Here is a 19,616-nt window from a genome sequence, read left to right on the forward strand (position 1 = left end):
TATCACTGATTCATGTAATGGCTTCATATGCCATTTCTTATGCATCTTGTTCTCCTTTGACTGCACCTGCACACTGAGCACAGGTCTACACTGAGTTGTCTACAATGATGTCCAGGCCCTTTTTTTGTGTAGGACAGTTAAATTAACATTTGCCCTCATATTGCCCATTTACCTAGCTTGGTCAAGTCTATGTAGTTCCTCACAGTCCTCTCTGACTAACCTAAATAAAAGACGGCTACTCACCTTTGTAACTGTTGTTCTTTGAGATGTGTTGCTCATATCGATTTCAAAATAGGTGTGCGCGTGCCGCATGCACGATCATCCAGAGATTTTCACTCTAGCAACACTCGGTGGGTTGGCTGAGGTGCCCCCTGGAGTGGCACCTTTATGGCACCGGATATATACCCCGACCTCAGTTCCTTCTTGCAGCTATTCCGACAGAGGGGAAGGAGGGCGGGTTTGAAATGGATATGAGCAACACATCTCGAAGAACAACAGTTACAAAGATGAGTAACCGTCTTTTCTTCTTTGGGTGCTTGCTCATAATCAATTCCAATTAGATGATTCCCAAGCCTTACCTAGTGAGATGTCGCGAAGTGAAGGACCGCTGAACCAACTGCAGAGTGGATGCAGTCGCATCCTGGATGAAGTCGCAGCCCGGCATGCCTGGACACAAACGTGCAAGAGGCCATGTGTCCCAGGAGGCATAGGCACATTTTCAGTCAAGGTCAGGAAGCTTTGCAGGCTGTGGACAATGTTCACCAGGGATTGGAAGTGAGCTTCTGGCAGAATTGCCCGGGCTAGGCTAACTGTAATACTGATCCTATGAATTCTATCCTCTGGGTTGGTACCAGAGTGGATTTCACGACATTGAGCAGGAGGTCCAGCCAAATGAACATGTTCATGGTGAGCTGAACATTTGACTGCACCTGATCTCTGGAGCGACCCCGAATAAGCCAGTCAGTCATCAAGAAATGGGAACACTTGGACACATTGTCGACAAAGGAAGGCAGCCACCACAGCCATGCATTAGTAAATACCCTGGGGGCCATGGATAGGCCAAAAGGAAGCCCAGTGAATTGGAAGTCCTGTTGATTGACCACAAAGTGAAGAAAACGTCTGTGCGCTGGGTAGATCGCAATGTGGAAGTACACGTCCTTTATGTCAAGGGCGACGTACCAGTCTCTAGATCTAAGGAAGGAATAACACTCCCTAGCGAGACCATGCAGAACTTCAACTGTACCATAAATTTCTTGAGTCCATGTAAGTTGAGGATGGGCCGAAGCCCACCCTTGGCCTTGGGGATTAGAAATTAGCAGGAATAAAAACCCTTGCCCCTTGACTCTCCCGGAACCTCCTCTATCACTCCCAAAACCAGGAGTGATTGGATCTCCTACAGAAGGAGGTTCTTGTGAGAAGGGTTCCTAAAGAGGGAGGAAGGTGGGGGGTGGGGAAGCAAACTGGAGGGAGTATCTCCTTTCCACCGTGCTTAGGACCCAACGGTCTGAAGTTATGTAGGACCATGCACCGAGGAAATGGGAGAGGCGATTTTGGAAAGGCAGGGAAGGATCCTGAATGGAGACTGGCGCCCCACCCTCAGGCACGCCTTTAAATAGTTCTGCTAGGCCCTGCCAATGGCTTGGGAGGGCCCTGGACTTGGCTGGCTTGGCGTTCAGTTTGTTTCCTTTTACCACCTCGGCCACGTCTTCTAAAGAAATCCTATCTCGGCCGAGCGTATGACCTCCGAGGCTGTGGTCTGAAGGGCCTTCTCTGTGTTACTGGGGTATGCATTCCCAGAGAGCGCATGATAATTCTCGAGTCCTTCTGACTCTGAAGCCTTGAGTCTGTCTTCCCAGAGACTAGGCCCTGGCCATCAAAGGGCACGTCCTGGAGAGTCTGCTGTAACTCTGGTGGTAAGCCAGAGACCAGCAGCCACGAAATGTGGCGCATGGCTATGCCCGAGGCCAGGGTCCCTAGCTGCCAAGTCTGCCACGTCCAGAAAGGCTTGTAGGGAGGTTCTGGCCACCTTCTGGCCCTCCTCTACTATAACTTCAAATTCCTCTCTGGACTCCTATGGAACCAACTTTGAATTTTTCCATAGAGTGCCACGAAATAGTGTCATATCAGCTCAGGAGTGCCTGCTGGTTGGCCATACTGAGCTGCAAGCCTACGGCCAAGTACACCTTGCGCCCAAATAAGTCTATGCGTCTGGCGTCCTTTGATTTAGGTGCCGGGGCCTGCTGACCATGCCACTCCTTCTCGTTAACAGAAGCCACAACAAGGGAGCACGGCGGGGGTGCGTATAGAGGTACTTGAAGTGCTTTGAAGGGACAAAGTACTTCTTTTCCACCTCCTTGGCCGTAGGTGGAATAGAGGCTGGTGCTTGCCAGATTGCCTTGGCATTGGCCTGTATGGCTCATATGATGGGGAGGGCAACTCTGGATGGTGCCTCTGTGGACAGAATGTCCACCACAAGGTCCTCTACCTCCACCACCTCCTCTAACTGGAGGTTAATATTGCGCGCCACTCTGCAGAGCAGTTCTTGGTGGGCACAGAGGTCCATAGGAGAAGGCCCCGAGACCATATTCCCCCCACTGCCTCATCAGGCGAGGACGAGGAAGACACCCCCAGGACTAAAGGATCCTGCGCAAGGTCCTCTTGTGTAGGATCTTGTTGCTCAAGGTGGGCCTGCATTGGCGCTGGAGCAGTCGCCTCAGAGCCTCTGGCAGGAGAGACAGTGGCCTACAGTACTTGGGGCTCTGAAGGCGTGGAACGGGAAGCCCCCGAAGGAGCCTGACAGTATGTCCAGGGGGTCCAAAAAGATCACTGTGGGGGTTCGTGGCCCAGTTCCTGGCCTTCTTCTAGCCACTGGCCTGTACCGCCTTTGCCCTGGTCCTGGGCGTGGTAGCCACCTTGCGAGCACGACGACGTAGAGGTGGAGCGAGATGGCCAAGGCGGTGCTGTACGCACCGGTGCCGAGTACCCTGGTGCTGTATGGTGCCGGGGACCAGTGCCGTGAGGCAGAATGGTACCGAGAAGTCCATCGGTGCCTGATCTGGATCTTGATGGCACTCTCCAGTGAGATCTGCGTCGAGATTGGCTCCGGATTAAGTGCCGCTTTGACCGGTACCAGGAGCAGTGCCGGGAGTCCGATCAGTACCGGCAGTAACACAATTCGGATCTCTGTGAGCCAGAGCGGTGTCGTGAGGACAACAGAGGCCGAGAACGAGAACAGTGCCAGGATGAGGATCGGTATTGGGACTGGTGTCATCCTTCGCTTGGCGACAGTGGTCGCATAACAGACGGCCCTCCTTTCGACAGCAGCATCCGTGCCGGAGGTGCTGCTGGCTGCACAGGAGTTGGCTCTGTGAGCACGATCAAGTCCCGTGCCGTTAAAAAGGTCTCCGGCGTGGAGAGTAGTCTCAGCTCGAACGCAGTGTGTGCCAGGGACCTTACGTGCACCAGCCTCAACGGCCCTTGTGGTGCAGGAGCCGATATTTGTCCTATGCACCCCAACTGCGGTGCAGGAAGTGATGGCAGCTGTTGAACTGACCAAATAAGAAGTGGCCAGCATCTGCTTGGGCTGCTTCTTCTTCTGGCTCGGAAATAGAGACCGGCGCCGTGGTGGTGGAGGTGCCGGGGAGATCTGGCACCATGAGTCTTTGGTAGAGTCCAAACGCAGTGCCAGACCAGTCGGTGCCGCAAGGGCACTCCACACCGACGACAACGGTGCTGAGTCTTGGCGCGCAGAGGAAGTGATCAGGCTAAGTGCCACCTCCATAAGGAGCTGCTTCAATCTAAAGTCCCGCTCCTTCCTGGTCCTCGGCATGAAGGCTTTGCAAATGCGGCACTTGACTGCTTGGTGGGATTCCCCCAGACACCTTAAGCAAGAGTCATGGGGGTCTCCCATTGGCATCGGCCTCTGGCAAGTCGACCAGGGTTTGAAGCCCAGAGACCCAGACATGGGCCTGGGTACCGCGATAGGGGAGAAGGGAGAAGACTGTGTCCCCACTCGCAATAATTAAACTAACTATACTAAGTAATTCACAACTATTAACAGGTACAAAAGCGAATGCTAGGGAGAGTGGAGATCAGCTAAGCTGCATTCCACAGTTCCAATGACCATCATGGGTGGTAGGAACTGAGGGGGCACTGCATCGGCCAGGGCATATATCCAGCGCCATAAAGGCACCACTCCAGGGGGTGCCTCAGCTGACCCACCAAGTGTTGCTAGGGTAAAAATCTCCCAATGATTGTGCACATGGCACGCACACACATAACTGGAATCGATATAAGCAAGCACTCTAAGAAGAACTGTTACCTGCAGATTTTGCTACCTCACTGCCCTTTTCATTGTTAAACTCTAGACCCAGTACAGAACCTAGAGTCACCACACCACCTTTTGCCATGATGAAAGTTGACCATTCTACTCTACCTTCTGTCTCCTAGCCAATTTCTGATCAAATGACAACACTTTGCCTCTCACCCTATGATACCTGACATCTTTAGTAGTCTCTGGTAAAGGACTTTGTCAGAGACCTTTTGGAAGTCTAAATGAATTATTTCAACCGGTTCTGCTTTGTCCACTACTTCACTGACAAGGCCAAAGAATGTTAATAGTGTTGCACTAATCTATTTTCCTTTGCAAGAATTGTAGTGAGTAGACACTGTAATAAAAACATCTAGAAGATTATTTTTAGTTATTGTTTCAGCCACGTTACCAGGTACGGATGTACAGCTTATAGACCTATAGTTTCACAGATCACCGAGCCTTTTTAAAATACACACGTTCATCACCCTCCAATCCTCCCATACAGCAGCTATATTTAATGAGAGACTGAATGATTTCTGCTGTTATTTAGGGGCACTACACTGTCCTGTTTATGTACTGGATGGAGCACATCGATAGACTGTGAATCCCAGGTGTTCCCTATGCCGTGTATTTTATGGCCATGGCAATACACACCCTAGTCAAGATTGAAGGCATTGGGGCAACTATGCTGCGGTGGGAAGCAATAAGTATCATCCTGAAAGTTTCTGACCCAACTGGCATTCAGGACCACTCTGATAAAAGGTGATCCTTTGTGCGGGTTGAAAAGTGGATTCCTTCCAGTTAGTCAACAATCCCGAAGACTGGAAGAGACTGTATACACTGAAATCGCTGAGAAGAGATCCTGGTGAGAGCGAGCTGTTAGCCAGTCAACCAGACATGGGTAAACAAATATTGCTTAGTGTCTGAGGAGGGCAGCAACCACTATGAGGCACTTGGTGAACACTCACAGGGCTCTGATACAGGAAGAACTCTAGTGTCTTGTCCCCACACAGAACCTCAGAACTTGATGCAAGCATTTGGATGCTGCATGAAAGCAGGTGTTCTTTAAGGAAGCCATAAAATGCCCCCCCATCATGGACATCCTGAATGTGAATGGTTATATGTACCTGCTGAGGTTTCTGAGGTCCACAATGGGTTTCAGGCCATCATTCTTCTCAGGGATCAGGAAAGAAGAAATAAAATCTTTCCCCTTCAGTGTTTTTGCGGAAACTCACCTATAGTTCTTCTTCAGAAGAGAATCCACTGCTTCCGACGGAACAGTCTCAGAATATGGGTCCCTGAAGAGGGAGGTGGCAAGATGGCCCAATGAAGAACTGGATGGAGTATTTGTCACTGATGGTGTCCAGTACCCAGCAATTGGAAGTAATCCTATACCAGATACTGTAGAAAGAAAGACTGGATCCAAAGGACAGGGAGACATGATGTAAATTGGTGCACAGCTCTCAACCACACCTCGCAAAACTTTTGGTCAGAGGCCAGTGCTGAGGGCCATGTGGCAAGGAAACCTGATTCCATACTGTTGAGGCCAGTAACAAGTTTAGAAGGTGGTTCATATCACCTTTGGGGTTGCATGCTTTTGTGTTGTGAGGGAACCTGACTTTAAAAGAGCAGACCTCCTCTGAGTTGAGGAAGAGGACTGTTAGCCACCAAGAGCAGGCAGAGACCTTAATGTTCTCTAGGGCTTCATCTGTTTTGCCATTAAAGAAGCCCAGGCCCTCAAAGGAGTACACTCTGTACAGATGGGCAACTCTTCTTGCACTTCTGTGCAAGGCATCATATGCTGCTTTTAGGAAGCACTTAGCAAGCACACGTCACTCAGCGAACAGTGTCCTAGTGCCTTTCTTCGGTTCCTCAGGAAAAGATTCCAGGATGTGGCTCATAGCATCCACAGGGCATAAATGTAATGGGACATGTGGCTTATAGTTGGCCACCCAAAATCATAGTGAGACAGGTAAGTAGGAACATCTACCAAAATATCCAGTTAATATCCCCTCTGACAGAGAGGGTAGAGCGGGACACCTTACTGACCCTTCTTTCCTGTACCGCAGGAGTTTGCCAAGCAACACTATAACTGACATCTTCACGTGGTTTAACATAAACCCTGTCTGCTCTCTTGGAAATGAGAGCAAAGAGAGCCAGATATCCTAGGGCACAGCTGTAGACAAAGCAAGTTTCTCCCTGGTCTGCATATGTAAGATGATAAACAGGGGACTGATCTCTGGTGCCATAACCCCTGTTTGCAGCTGGAGAACACTTGCCATTCTCCCCACTAGTGTGATAGACCCAGGCCAGTTGGGTACAGCAGAAGGCAGATATACTGGCCACTGGATAACAGTTTCCTGTTCCCTGACTGACCAGAGCAGGGGCTGCTCCAGGCTAATGAGAACACCTGACTCTAATTAACCTGCAAAGAGTCAGGTGAGACCATTCAATTAATGTGACCACCTGACTCTAATTAAGGCCCTGCTGATACTATAAAAAGGGCTCACTCAGTCAGACAGGGAGAAGAGGGAGCCAGAGGAGCGGAAGTGCGGCTGAAGGCTGGTTACTGAAGACACCTCAGACCATCGTTAAAGGAGCCCTAAGGTAAGGGTGAAGAAGGGAGAAGCAGGAGAGCTGTGGGGAAGTGGCCCAGGGAAATGTAGCAACTCTGGCAGTGAAAGGTTGGCTGCCAACAACTGCTACCATTAGGGTCCCTGGGCTGGAACCCGGAGTAGAGAGGGCGGGCCCGGGTTCCCCCAACCCACCACTACAGAACATCTCCTGGGAGGGAAGTCAGGCCCCTGTCAGGACAGGAGGCTGAACAGAGACTGTGGGAGTTCTCTCACCAACCTCCTTGCAGGCCCTATGATGAAAAGGGCTCAGCAGACTGTAACCCTGGCCCTAGAGAGAGAGAGAGAGAGGCTACGTGGAGGGTCACAGTGAGCCACTGAGGCGAGCATAAACTGCCTAGAAGCGCAGAACCCACGGGAGCAAGGTCAGAGCTCTGCCACAACTGGTGTCAGGAGTGGGATAGTGATTGTTCACAGTGTGGCGGAACAAAGAGGTGTTTACTAAAAAAAACAAAACAAAAAAAAGAGTTCACAGGGGTTTTTGGCTGTGGGTTTTTTTTTGTTTTTGTTTGTACCACCATGGAGGAAGTGGTGAGAACACTGGTGCAAGCCACAGCAGCCCAGCAGGAGGCAACCCGAGCTCAGGCGATGGCACAACAGGAGTCTGAGGTTACAGCAGGAAACCAATCAATTATTAATGAGTCAGGCGACCCAAGATCGAGCCCTCCTGTGCGAGGTTGTGGACCATCTGAAGATCCTCACCACCCAGGCCCGGGGGTCCAATGAGACGCGAACCCTGAGGGCCACCAGTTGTCTGCCAAAGATAATGGCAGACGATGATACAGAGGTGTATCTTCTCTCATTTGAAAGGACTGCACAGCATGAAGCATGGCCCTGGAGCAGTGGGCCAGCATTCTTGCCCCTTTCTTGTGCAGAGATGCCCAGAAGGCCTATTTTGATCTGCCCACTCAGGATGCCGCTGACTATTCCCGGCTGAGGGCAAAGATCCTAGCATGATCCGGGGTGACAGCAGCAGTACGCGCCCAGAGGTTCCAAGAGTGGAAATACAGGGAGAACAAACCTACAAGGTCCCAACTATTCGACTTCATACACCTCGCTCGGACGTGGTTACGGCCTGAGGCATGCAGCCCAGAGGAAATTTTAGAGACTTTAATCATGGACCATTACATGCAGGGACTGCCACCAGAACTCCCCAAATGGGTCTGCCAGAACGATCCGTCCACCTATGACGAAATGATCACATAGGTGGAAAGACGGATAACAACCAGGGAATTAACCCAATTACCCAAGGAAGGCCTCATGAAACAAACACTTGACCCCAACCATGGAGGGTCGGGCGGCCAAACCCCCAGGAAGTCCTAGGTGGAAGAAGAGGGAGATCGAAAACCAGTCGGGAACCCAGAAGGAAGGGGAAGGTCTGAGTGGGGGGAACCCTGGGACTAAATCCCCTAACGCACGTGATAGGGGAATGACTAGAAGCAATTATAGGTGTTATGGGTGTGGGGAGTTGGGGCATACAGCTGCCCGGTGCCCCAATGTCATAGAGCCAAGGCAGTGTAACCTGGAAAACGGTGCAGACCCATGCAGCCTACTCAATATTGTAGGGGTCGCAGTCACCCCACATAAATATACAAGGCAGGTAAAGTTGAATGGGGTAGAAACCATGGCACTCAGACTCAGGGAGTGCTATCACCCTGATTTCCGGTAAACTAGTGAAGTGCAGCCAGTTAATGCAGGCCAAGCGTACAGGGGTAACCTGTGTCCATGGGACTGTTAGCTATTACCCCATCATACCAGTAAAAACTGAAATTCAGGGAAACGTCACCGGTATGAAAGCAAGGGTAGTCCCAAACCTCCCATACCCCGTGCTCATAGGTAGAGATTTCCCCGGGTTTGGAAACTTGCTCCCATTGGAGGAATTAGAGGGAGAGGAACTCCCTGAACTTCAGGCGGTTTCCACAGCAGAAGGTCACCTCCCACTTTTCACAGAAATGTCCCAGGAGCTATTCCCTGTCCCGGGGAAAGGCAGGAAGACCAAAAGAGAAAGAAGGTCGGCCAAGGCGTTGGGTACCCGAATCATGATACAGAGGGTCGCCTGTGTAGGCAGATGTACACGGGCTACTGAAGGGGAGGGCCCTGAGACAGAGGAGGGGTCAGAGACTACTTCCAACCCCAACCTCACGGAGCCAGCCGAGAGGGCAGAGACAGATCCCTCAGAGTTCAGGCTGTTAAGCCCACAGAGAGAGAGAGAGAGACAGACACAGACACACACTTTTGGACGGGACCAGGTGGAAGACCCAAGATACAAGAACGCCAGGAAGAAGGTGGCTGAGATAGATGGGGTACCCATAGAGGGAAAGGCCCGGGGGCCAGAGCCTTAATTTTGTGATCAAGGGGAATCTCCTATACCGGGTCGTGCAAATGCAGGAGCAAGAGGTACACCAGCTCCTAGTCCCCCGGAAACACCAGAAGGCAATATTAAGCCTTGCCCACAGTCACCTTTTTGGAGGACACTTGGGAGTGGAGAAAACCCAGGCACGAATCTTACACAGGTTCTTCTGGCCGAGGGTACATGAAGACGTCTGGCGGGACTGTGCCTCTTGCCCCGAATGTCAACTGCACAGCCCTCGTCCACATTTAAGAACTCCTCTGGTACCCCTGCCAATCATCGAAGTCCCATTCGAGCGGATCGCCCTGGATATTGTGGGGCTGCTAGAGAAAACGATCCGAGGCCACCAGTATGTGCTTGTCATCCTAGACTATGCACCAGGTACCCAGAAGCTGTCCCCTTACGAAATACAGCTTCCAAGAACATTGCCAAAGAATTAGTGGCAATCTTTGCCTGGGCAGGCTACCAAAAGAAATCCTCACAGACCAGGGAACACCATTCATGTCCAAGTTGATGAAGGATTTGTGTTCTCTGCTCCATGTCCAGACGCTGCGGACCTCGGTTTACCATCCACAAACCAATGGTCTGGTGGAAAGATTTAACTGAACCCTCAAGGCTATGATAAGAAAGGTGGTAAGCAAGGATGGGAAAGATTGGGACAACCTACTACTGTACCTCATGTTCGCCATCCGTGAGGTCCCTCAAGCTTCCACCGGACTCTCCCCCTTTGAGCTGTTGTATGGACGCAACCCCCGAGGCATCCTGGACGTAGCCAAGGAAATTTGGGAGGAGGAACCCGGTGAGGGGAAGAACATAATAGAACATGTACTACAGATGAGAGATCAGATAGCCTGGGTCATTCCCATAGTGAGGGAAGACCTAGAGAAGGCCCAACAGGCCCAGAGAACCTACTACAACCACCAAGTCAAACTTCGTCAGTTTCAAACTGGTGACCGAGTAATGGTACTGATACCCACGGCTGAAAGTAACCTGTTGGCCCAGTGGCCAGGGCCCTACGAAATAGTTTAACCCGTAGGGAAAGTAAATTACAAGGTGCGACAACCAAGATGTCGAAAAGTAGAGCAGATATATCATGTCAACCTTCTGAAACCATGGCATGAGCAAGAGGCATGCACAGTAATTCGAGAAGAGCTGCACCCAGGAAACAAAAATCCTGAACAGGTGAGGGTGTCTCCTGATCTAACGACAGCCCAGAAGAAAGAGGTAACAGAGATGATTACCCAATATTAAGATGTATTCTCGACAAAGCTGGGTCGCACAGCCGGGACATATCACCACATCATCACAAACCCTGGGGCCAGAGTAACTATGAGGCCCTACCAGGTGCCAGCAGCCAAAAGGGAGGAAAAGAGTGGAAGTCAGGAAAATGCTGGAGATGGGGGTCATCGAAGAATCCCAGTCAGTGGTCCAGCCCAATAGTGTTGGTGCCCAAACCTGATGGCACCACAAGGTTCTGCAAGGACTTCCGTCGACTAAATTAGATATCCCAGTTTGATGCCTACCCTATACCCTGCATAGACAAACTAGTGAACAGTCTGAGGAATGCCCAGTACTTGATAACCTTAGACTTGACTAAGGGGTACTGGCAGATTCCCCTAGCCAAAGATGCAAAGGAAAGGATGACGTTTTCTACACCAGAGGGTCTCTTCCAATATACGGTTCTTCCTTTTGGACTACATGGGGCTCCGGCTACCTTTCAGCACCTCATGGACAAGTTATTACGCCCTCATACCAGTTATGCTGCGGCCTACTTGGATGACATGGTGATTCATACCCAAGACTAGGAGACACAATTGGAAAAAGTGGGGGCGGTCCTTGATACCTTCCAGCGAGCTGGCCTTACAGCAAACCCTGTTAAGTGTGCTGTAGGGTTCACGGAGGCCAAAAATCTTGGCTACATGGTAGGAAAAGGTCTGGTAAAACCGCAACTGAATAAGTTAGAGGTCATCCAAAATTGGCCTCAGCCAAGTCGTAAGAAGCAGGTCCAAGCATTTCTAGGGGTGGTGGGGTATTACTGGTGTTTCATCCCCCATTCTGCTACAAGGGCAGGTCCCCTAACGGACTTAGTGAAGGCCCGTGGTCCTGATCCAGTCAGATGGTTTGAAGCAGCAGAGAGGGCATTCGTGGATTTATGCACTGCCCTCTGCAGTAAGCCCGTATTGATAGCCCCAGATTTCAGCAAGGACTTTATCCTACAGACAGATGCATCCGAGGTAGGGTTAGGGGCCGTCCTGTCGCAGATGGTTGGGGAGGAGGAACACCTAGTTCTCTGCCTCAGTAGGAAACTCCTTCCGAGGGAACAAAAATATGCAGTAGTAGAGAGAGAGTGCCTCGCTGTAAAATGGGCCATGGAAACATTGCGTTACTACCTGCTGGGGCGCAGATTTATCCTTGTGACTGACCATGCCCCTCTTCAACGGGTGCTACGGAACAAGGAAAAGAACACAAGGGTAACCAGGTGGTTCTTATCCCTCCAACCTTTCCAGTTCCACATACAGCGTTCCACCACAGAGCAGGGAGTTCGCCATCGCAAATGCCGAAATGGGTTATCACGCAAAAGTCCACTGGTCTGGTCTGTCCCTAAGCTGCTGCCCAACTCCTTGGTGTTGAGCAGGGGAGGGATGTGTGACAGACCCAGGCCAGCTGGATACAAGCAGAATTAGCAGAGGCAGATATACCTGGCCACTGGATACACGTTTCCTGTTCCCTGACTGACGAGCAGGGGCTGCTCCAGGCTAATGAGAACACCTGACTCTAATTACCTGCAAGAGTCAGGTGAGACCATTCATTAATGTGACCACTGACTAATTAAGCCCTGCTGATACTCAAAAAAGGGCAGTCACTCCAGTCAACAGGGAAGAGCCAGGGGCAAGGAAGTGCAACTGAAGGGCTGGTTACTGAAGACACCCTCAGACTATCGTTAAAAGAGCCCTAAGGTAAGGGTGAAGAAGGGAGAAGCAGGAGAGCTGTGAGGAAGTGGCCCAGGGAAACGTAGCAACTCTGGCAGTGAAAGGTTGGCTGCCAACAACTGCTACCATTAGGGTCTCTGGGCCAAAACCCAGAGTAGAGGGCGGGCCCGGGTTCCCCCCAACCCACCACTACAGTAACATCTCCTGGGAGGGGAAGTCAGGCCCCTGTCAGGACAGGAGGCTAAACTGTTCTGAAATAAGCCCCCAGGGACAACAGAGACTGTGGGAGTTCTCTCACCAACCTCCTTCAGACCTATGATGGAAGGGGCTCAGTAGACTGTAACCCTGGCCCTAGAGAGAGAAGGGCTACGTGGAGGGTCACAGTGAGCCACTGAGGCTAGCATAAACCGCCTAGAAGCCCAGGACCCCTGGGAGCAAGGTCAGAGATCTGCCACACTAGTTACTGAAACAGTATCTGTTCATAAGGGAAACCGATGAAGCATCAATTTGTTCTTCTGATGAGATACTATTCATATGTGCCTACAAAAGGAACTTGAACATTTCCTCTGAAGGAGTCTCATACTATTTCACAGATGAGGATAGATCCAAGGGGTCTCTTACTGTTATCAGTGTCAAAGACAGGCTGTGTCAGTGGCAGATGAGGAATAGGTGCTTGTGAGGGCATTAGTGCAGAGGGAAGATACAGTGCTGGAAGAGGCACTGGTGCCAGTGTAGAGATTGGCCTCAACCTCCAGCAAAGCTTTCATGGAGTCCTGTACACAGGTTGAAGATGGTCCTGCAAGATATCCTTCCATGATACCTTGAGCTGAGGTGGGAGAAGATGACCAGTGTCTTGAGGCTAAGTTAAGAGATCCTCCAAGTTAATCTCCAAAGGAGTTGAAGGTACTCCCAAGGCAGTTCTGGATGAAGACTAGAGAAATCAGTACAGAGACAGAGTTAAAACAGCAAAAAAAGCAAGTGGTGGATTGGCTAGCTGCCTTTGTCAGTGTACACTCCGCCCCTCCTCCGGCACACACATATCAAAAGGCATCACTGCTACGTGAACAATGAGGAACACAAATTAGTTATTCCAGTTCCCGAGAACCATGGAGAACTGGTGACAACAATGCCATGAAAGTCTTCAAGGCCCTCATGGATTGAAGGGTATGAAGGAGAGGGATGTGGCTTCCTCTCTTTGTTGTTGCCACCTCTTGGGTCAATGCTAGGTTTGAGATCTTAGCAATTGGTGCAGATATTGCCATTGCGTAAATCTAAAGTGACACACAGCCAAGGAAATTCCAATTTTCAGCCCATGATAGTTCTGGCCTCAGGGCTCGCAAGTGTGTGTCTTGGACCCTGCATCAGAGGATCTCAGCACAGAAGCTGAACTGGCTCTTCCCTGTCTGACTGGAGTGAGCCCTTTTTATAGAATCAGCAGGGCCTTAGAGTCAGGTGGTCACATTAACTGAATGGCCTCACCTGACTCTTTGCAGGTTAATTAGAGTCAGGTGTTCTCATTAGCCTCAAGCAGCCCCTGCTCTGACAGGTCTGCCAAAGGTATCAGCCTGTAGGTTTAGGTTTGAGGCTGCAGGCTCATCTCAATCTCCCATGCGGTGGATGGAATGAAAATATATCACTCTGCACAATGCTTTAGTGAATGGGCATCAAACTCTGGAATAATCACTGGGCAAAAGGTGCACTGCTTGAAGCCCTTGCACAGATAGGGGCATAACATGGTCCCTGTACAGGCAAGGAAAGCAATCCTTTATTCCATGACCTTTTAGGCCAGCGTAGACAGAACCAAAACAGGAATGAGTGAAGAGAATAGAGTGAGTACTTCACTGTGCAAAGAAAGAGACATTTTTGAAGAGGAAAATACTTTCACAACCAAAAGCCACTTTTCACATCCTCCTAGACACAGACACCAGGGAGGTATCTCTTCAGAAAAATTCAAGTGGCTGAGTGTATTGTGTCAGCTCCAACATTGTGGGCACAGAATATTGGTAGAAGACAGTGGCTGGTTAACCGCTCCCCTCTGGGCACATCAGGAGGAACATACCACTTGCCTCCAAGTGCAGCTGGATTTGTTCTTCATGACAATGCTTAATTTGGAATTCCCCAATCCTCATGCAAGGAATCTCAGGATCTGGGATTGAAGAGGGAGTGCTAGAACAAAAAAAAAAAAAAAAAAAGGCCCAATTACTTACGAGGTGGTCCACAGGCGTCTTGCCATAATAGCCACGATCGGGTAACGGCGTCTGTCTGCAGCTAACGAACTTGCTTCCACGGGGGACTCCATCCTGGACAGTTGAATTGGCTAGCTCTGCACCCTGAACAGAACAGAAGAGAAGGACGGGATGAAAAAACATGCAAAGACAAGACAAGTGGAAGGTGGACAGACCCAGAGAAGGAAGCAAGATGGAGAAAACAAAACAACTTCCCTGTTTCCATATGACAGAGGCTTAAGATAGAGGTGACTGTATTCCCCAAAACGCAATTCTTTGGCACTGCTTATTTTTCCTTCCTCAACAAGCGCATATGGCAGACTTCACAACAGGCCAGGTATTTTCACCTCAATTATTAGAAAAGAGAGAATTCACAACGTATAGGAAATTCAGAAGATATCAGCAAAATGATCAGTAGGAGAACAGAAAATTGAACTGAAATTTTTGAGGAACAACATAGAAAACCCAAACCAACCAAACCACCCACCCCCCCCACCCGGCCATCATAAAGAAAACCCAAACACCCACCACACGCCTGATATCATCAGATTGGCTAAATGGAAAATTAACAGGAGTCCAACACCTACAAGTATCTGAGGTCAATTACAGGACAAGAGAATTATTCGCGGGGCACATAAAGAATGTTGACTGTACAGACTATAGCCCTTCCTATTTAAAAAAAAATCTGGTCAATAAGAAAATTTTAGGAGCCACAGGAAGTAAAATGGGATGAAGTTAAAGAGAACCGATTCGAAGTGGAGATCCTGATATATTTTGTAAGATTTATAACAGCGACCAATAGTCTCCCAAGGGAAATAGACAGAAGCTCCACCAATGCAGTACATTTATCACTAGACTGGAGAGCCAAGAATGTATAAAAAGGATGATTTCTACATCCAAACCCCATTGGGGAAAGGTGGCATGGACTACCAAGACCATTAGCCTTTCACATCTCTTCTAGATTCTCTCACCTTCTCTCCTCGACTACATTCAAATTCTACCAGTCTCTCCATACCAACAACTGCGTAGGTATTTCGTGGCGTTGGTTCTTCTTGATTGCGGTCTTTAAAGAGACAAAATAGTGATCTCTGATCAAAGTCAGAGGCTGGATGCACAGAAATTCAGACGTCTAGAACGTAGTCTCATCTCAACTACAAGTTAGTGGCTGCGGCAAGCAAGGATAAATGGAGTGTCTGACGTATTTTGCCACTAGTGCGCGGAGGTACTCGAACCATTCGACTTACATCCGCTCAATTCTGCTTGTACTTCAGAAAGGCACTATCAGCGATTAATGACGCTAAGACATTACTTTAGTCGCTCAGTCACAACACATCCTTAACGCGAGCATACCTCTAACTCAGGGCTTGTAGACGAGATCTCAGATATGGACATCAAACAGGGGCACTCAGTAGATAAGTTTAGCTTCCCAAAGTCAACATAGGAGTCTGCTGTTTGGAGCAGGAACCGAAACGTAATGTCTTCCCGAAGTCCTAAACCACCACTTATGCAGCTGATCCGTACAGCCACCACTCGCATCCACATGGGCAATTGCTCCCCAGAGTTTCACAGAGTACCGCCGGTATCTGTGACAAATCTCTTAATGCTTCACTACCTGATGTTTCTTTTTGATCATCAAGAAGGGATATTTGGTGAGCCCTAGGTGTCTTTTCTGTGTAGCAAACCCAAGGGCAAGAGGGAGGCCCTTGTGAAAGTTCACTTAACCTTCAGTAGAGGTATTATAATGCCGAGACCAAGCAGGCATTAATGGTTCAGCCTCTTCCTAGCGCATCCCGCTGCTCCCCCCAATATCAACAGGGATGGCCAGAAGGAATCAAATTGAAAGATGCGTTCGTAGTCACAGGAAGTCTGAAACTTGTAAGAGGGATGGAAAGGTTAGTTTCTGTTGAATCAAGAGGGAAGTATCAACCTAATTGGCTTGTGAGTGAAGGATGGAATGTAGAATAGATAATATGTCCAACGCAATTGTCCTATGTCTGGTGCCTTTGTTTAAGAAGGTTGGCATTGGTTGAAGACCCCAAAGGGACACACAAGTGCTGAAAACCCGATTGGCCCGCATGGCAACAAGTGTTTGGTATTCATGGATAGCCATACGTGTAAGTCCGTGATTCGAATTCCCACACAAGAGACCGGTACAGGCAGGAGGCCCAGACTGACATCCTTTCAGATAGCATGGGCAGGAGGGCATGAAGTGACACTACCTCTCCTAGCGTCTTGATTTCTCTTCTCCGTGAAATTATGAGGTCTATATAGTGTACCACTCAAGAAAAGATCTTGGAGTTCTTGTGGATAGTTCTCTGAAACATATCACCTCGATGTATAGCGAACAGTCAAAAAAGCTACGAGACAACTTAATCATTAAGAAAGAGTATAAGATAATATGAGACAAAATACCTATTGCCTCTCTATAATTCCATGTATGCCACATTCTTGAAGTACTGCGTGCAGTTTGGTCGCCCCATTTTAAAAAAAAGATATTACTGGGATTGGAAAGGTTCAGAAAAGGGCAGCAAAACTGATCACAGATAGAATGGCTGTGTATGAGACAGATAATAAACACTGGACTTTGCAGCTTGGAAAAAATTCAATTAAGTGGGGAATTGATAGAGATTCTATAAAATTCATGACTGGTATGAACAAGTTAATAGGAAGTGTTTGTATCTTCTCATCAACCAAGACTTAGGGCCACGCAGGAAATAGGCAGAGTGTTAAAACAAACAAAAAGGAAGTATTTTTTCACACAATGCAAGTTAACCTGTGGAACCTCCTTGCCAAGGGAGTTGTGAGGCCAAGACTATAACAGAGTTTAAAAAAAAAAAAAAACTATAGATAAATTCATGAATATAGGTCCATTAATGGCTTATTAGCCAGGATGGGAGGAGTTGGTGTCCCAGCCTCTGATTTGCCAGAAGTTGGGATGGGCAACAGGGATGATCACTTTGATGATTACTGTTCTGCTTCATTGTGTCTCAGGCACCTAGGCATTGGCCACTGTCGGAAGACAGAAATTACTGGGCTTAGACTCAGTATGGCAACTATGTGTTCTTAAGGGTTTCCTAGGCTCTAAAACTTTGAATGTAAACGGCAAAAGTCTGTGCAGTATCAGCACAGGTTGAACGAGACTAACTCAGCCCCTTCCATCTCACAGTGATTTAGAGCACACTGGGCACTCAAATAGTTAAAATTAAACCCAGGGTTGTGAGTCAGTCTTGAGACGGCCCATTTAGGAACTGGGTTCAAAGATCTGTCTGGGGACTAGTCACTGTCTGAGGCAGGGGTTGGGACTAGAGATACCTTCCTGATGGTCCCTTCTACCCCTGATATTCTATTGATTCTAAGTATCTTCTCTCAAACGAGAAGCCTTTTTGGAAGAAGTTTTCTTTCACGTATTCCTCTGATGATAGTCATATCATCGTTAACGATATGACATGTTAAAAATTAGCATGCTCCATCCAGAAGCAACGTGCATTTCAGTTGTACACACACTCGATGGTTGTCCATCTCAAATAAGATTGTTGAATTGGAGAAGGGCAAAAAAATGATTAGGGCTATGGACAGCTCCATATGAGAAAAGAATATAAGAGTGAGACATTTTTCAGCTTGGAAAATAGATTGGCGTAGGGGATATGACAGAGGTCTATAAACCATGAAGTGCGTGGTGAAAGAAGTGAATAGGGAATGTTATTTACCCTTTCACATACACCAAGAACCAGAGGTTCACCCAGAGAAATGAGAGGAAAGCAAAATTTTACAACAAAACAAAAAAAAAAAACAAGAGAAAGTAGTTCGTCACCAACGCATCACAGTGTGAACTCATTGCCAGGGGATGTTGTGAGGCCCAAAAACTAATAACAGGGTCAAAAAAATAATATTAGTTCATGGATAGCTATTCACCAAGATTGACCAGGGAATGCAACCTCATTCTTCTCGGTATCCCTACTTTTGATTGCCAGAACTGGTGAGTGGGATGACAGGGGGGATCATCAGGTGATTTGCTATTCTGGTTGCATGTCCTTCAGAAGCAGCCTTGATGGGCCATCTACGCGGCTTAACGGGTCAACTGGCCATACTGATCGCAGTCAATTCTATGTTCTTAAGCACCAAAGAGGAATAGGACTTTTAGGATGGCTAAAGGGGCTGCAACTAGAAGAAATTAGTTAAGTTTCGGAGGAAGTTCCAGGAAATATTTCTCATTATTTCAATTTGGAATTAGCCATAGCCTCCCAATGAGAATGTTAAGAGGCCAACATCACTTGGGTGGATTTGTAACTGCGCGGTGACAGGGACTAGGTAGACACACCTAAAGAATGATCAGGCTGTGGCAAGAATGTAGGGAAAGTTTAAGGCAAGTGAGGCCAATAAGTCTTTCTAGCTCCGATTCAATATGTATTTGGAGCCATGGCAAGGAGAAGACTGTTAAATACAAAGCAGCCATGGTATGCGTCTAGGAGAGAAGCATGTTATCTGTATTGCCCTGTGGATATATAAATAGCTTCGATAGCAGCAATAAAGTGTTATCCCACGCGCGACCATTGGAAATCGCTGCTCCTCCCACTGTGTGTGATGGGGATGGGTTGTCCTCTAACTAGGTAGCCTTATTCTTAAAGAGATACAGTTGTGTATCAACGCCTCCCTCCACACTTCCAAATGCTGGGGGGGAGTCACAGAGGGCGGAACAGTTCACACTCAAAGAGAAAAGAGGCGTTGTCAGGGCAGATGTTTGGACGTATATTGATTAGGACTTTGTAACTGGCCACTCCCGTGCGCGGAGCGTTCCACTGGTTCCTTCTCACTCAGGCAGCTCATCTGCTGACTGAATCACGTGTACCGATCCCAAGGTGGAGCGAGATCCTCCAAAGCTCCATTAATTCAGGCAAGGGTAGTTTAGTTGTTGTGCTTGGGAATCCTACAAGGAAAATCACCAATACTGCAGCGAGGATATCCCTTCCCTTGCAAATGCATACCAACTCCAACTGCTGTATTCCTGAAGGTTCAGTCTTCAGAGTTTCCAGAATGCCATGTAGCTAGGGCTCCTGACAGGGGTGTAGACAAACAAAAGAAAGAGGGAGCATGAGTTGCAGAACATCAATCCTGAGACTAAGTCTTAAGACTAGCCAGAATGGTCTAGTTATGGACATAGACAACGGA

General features: G+C 48.6%; 2 protein-coding genes across 2 annotated transcripts in view; both read right to left on the reverse strand.

Annotated features, from left to right (window-relative positions):
- Nucleotides 1-19,616, reverse strand: part of LOC142046355 (Y-box-binding protein 3-like) — a 56,199-nt gene that overhangs the window by 13,993 nt on the left and 22,590 nt on the right. The window contains exons 5-6 of the mRNA XM_075062714.1: nt 15,422-15,513; nt 14,433-14,555 (exon numbers count right to left, since the gene is read on the reverse strand). Of these exons, the coding sequence (XP_074918815.1) occupies nt 14,433-14,555; nt 15,422-15,513 (215 nt within the window). The remainder of the gene's footprint in view (nt 1-14,432; nt 14,556-15,421; nt 15,514-19,616) is intronic.
- On the reverse strand, nt 587-14,395 carry LOC142047381 (uncharacterized). Its single transcript, XM_075069932.1, has 2 exons — nt 14,003-14,395; nt 587-5,728 (listed from the first exon to the last, which is right to left on the reverse strand). Exon 2 carries the CDS (start codon nt 3,962-3,964, stop codon nt 2,714-2,716), a length of 1,251 nt encoding a protein of 416 aa, XP_074926033.1. The 5' UTR covers nt 3,965-5,728; nt 14,003-14,395; the 3' UTR covers nt 587-2,713.

The sequence above is a fragment of the Chelonoidis abingdonii genome, chromosome 1 (genome assembly GCF_003597395.2).
Source record: "Chelonoidis abingdonii isolate Lonesome George chromosome 1, CheloAbing_2.0, whole genome shotgun sequence".
Taxonomy (NCBI): domain Eukaryota; kingdom Metazoa; phylum Chordata; order Testudines; family Testudinidae; genus Chelonoidis; species Chelonoidis abingdonii.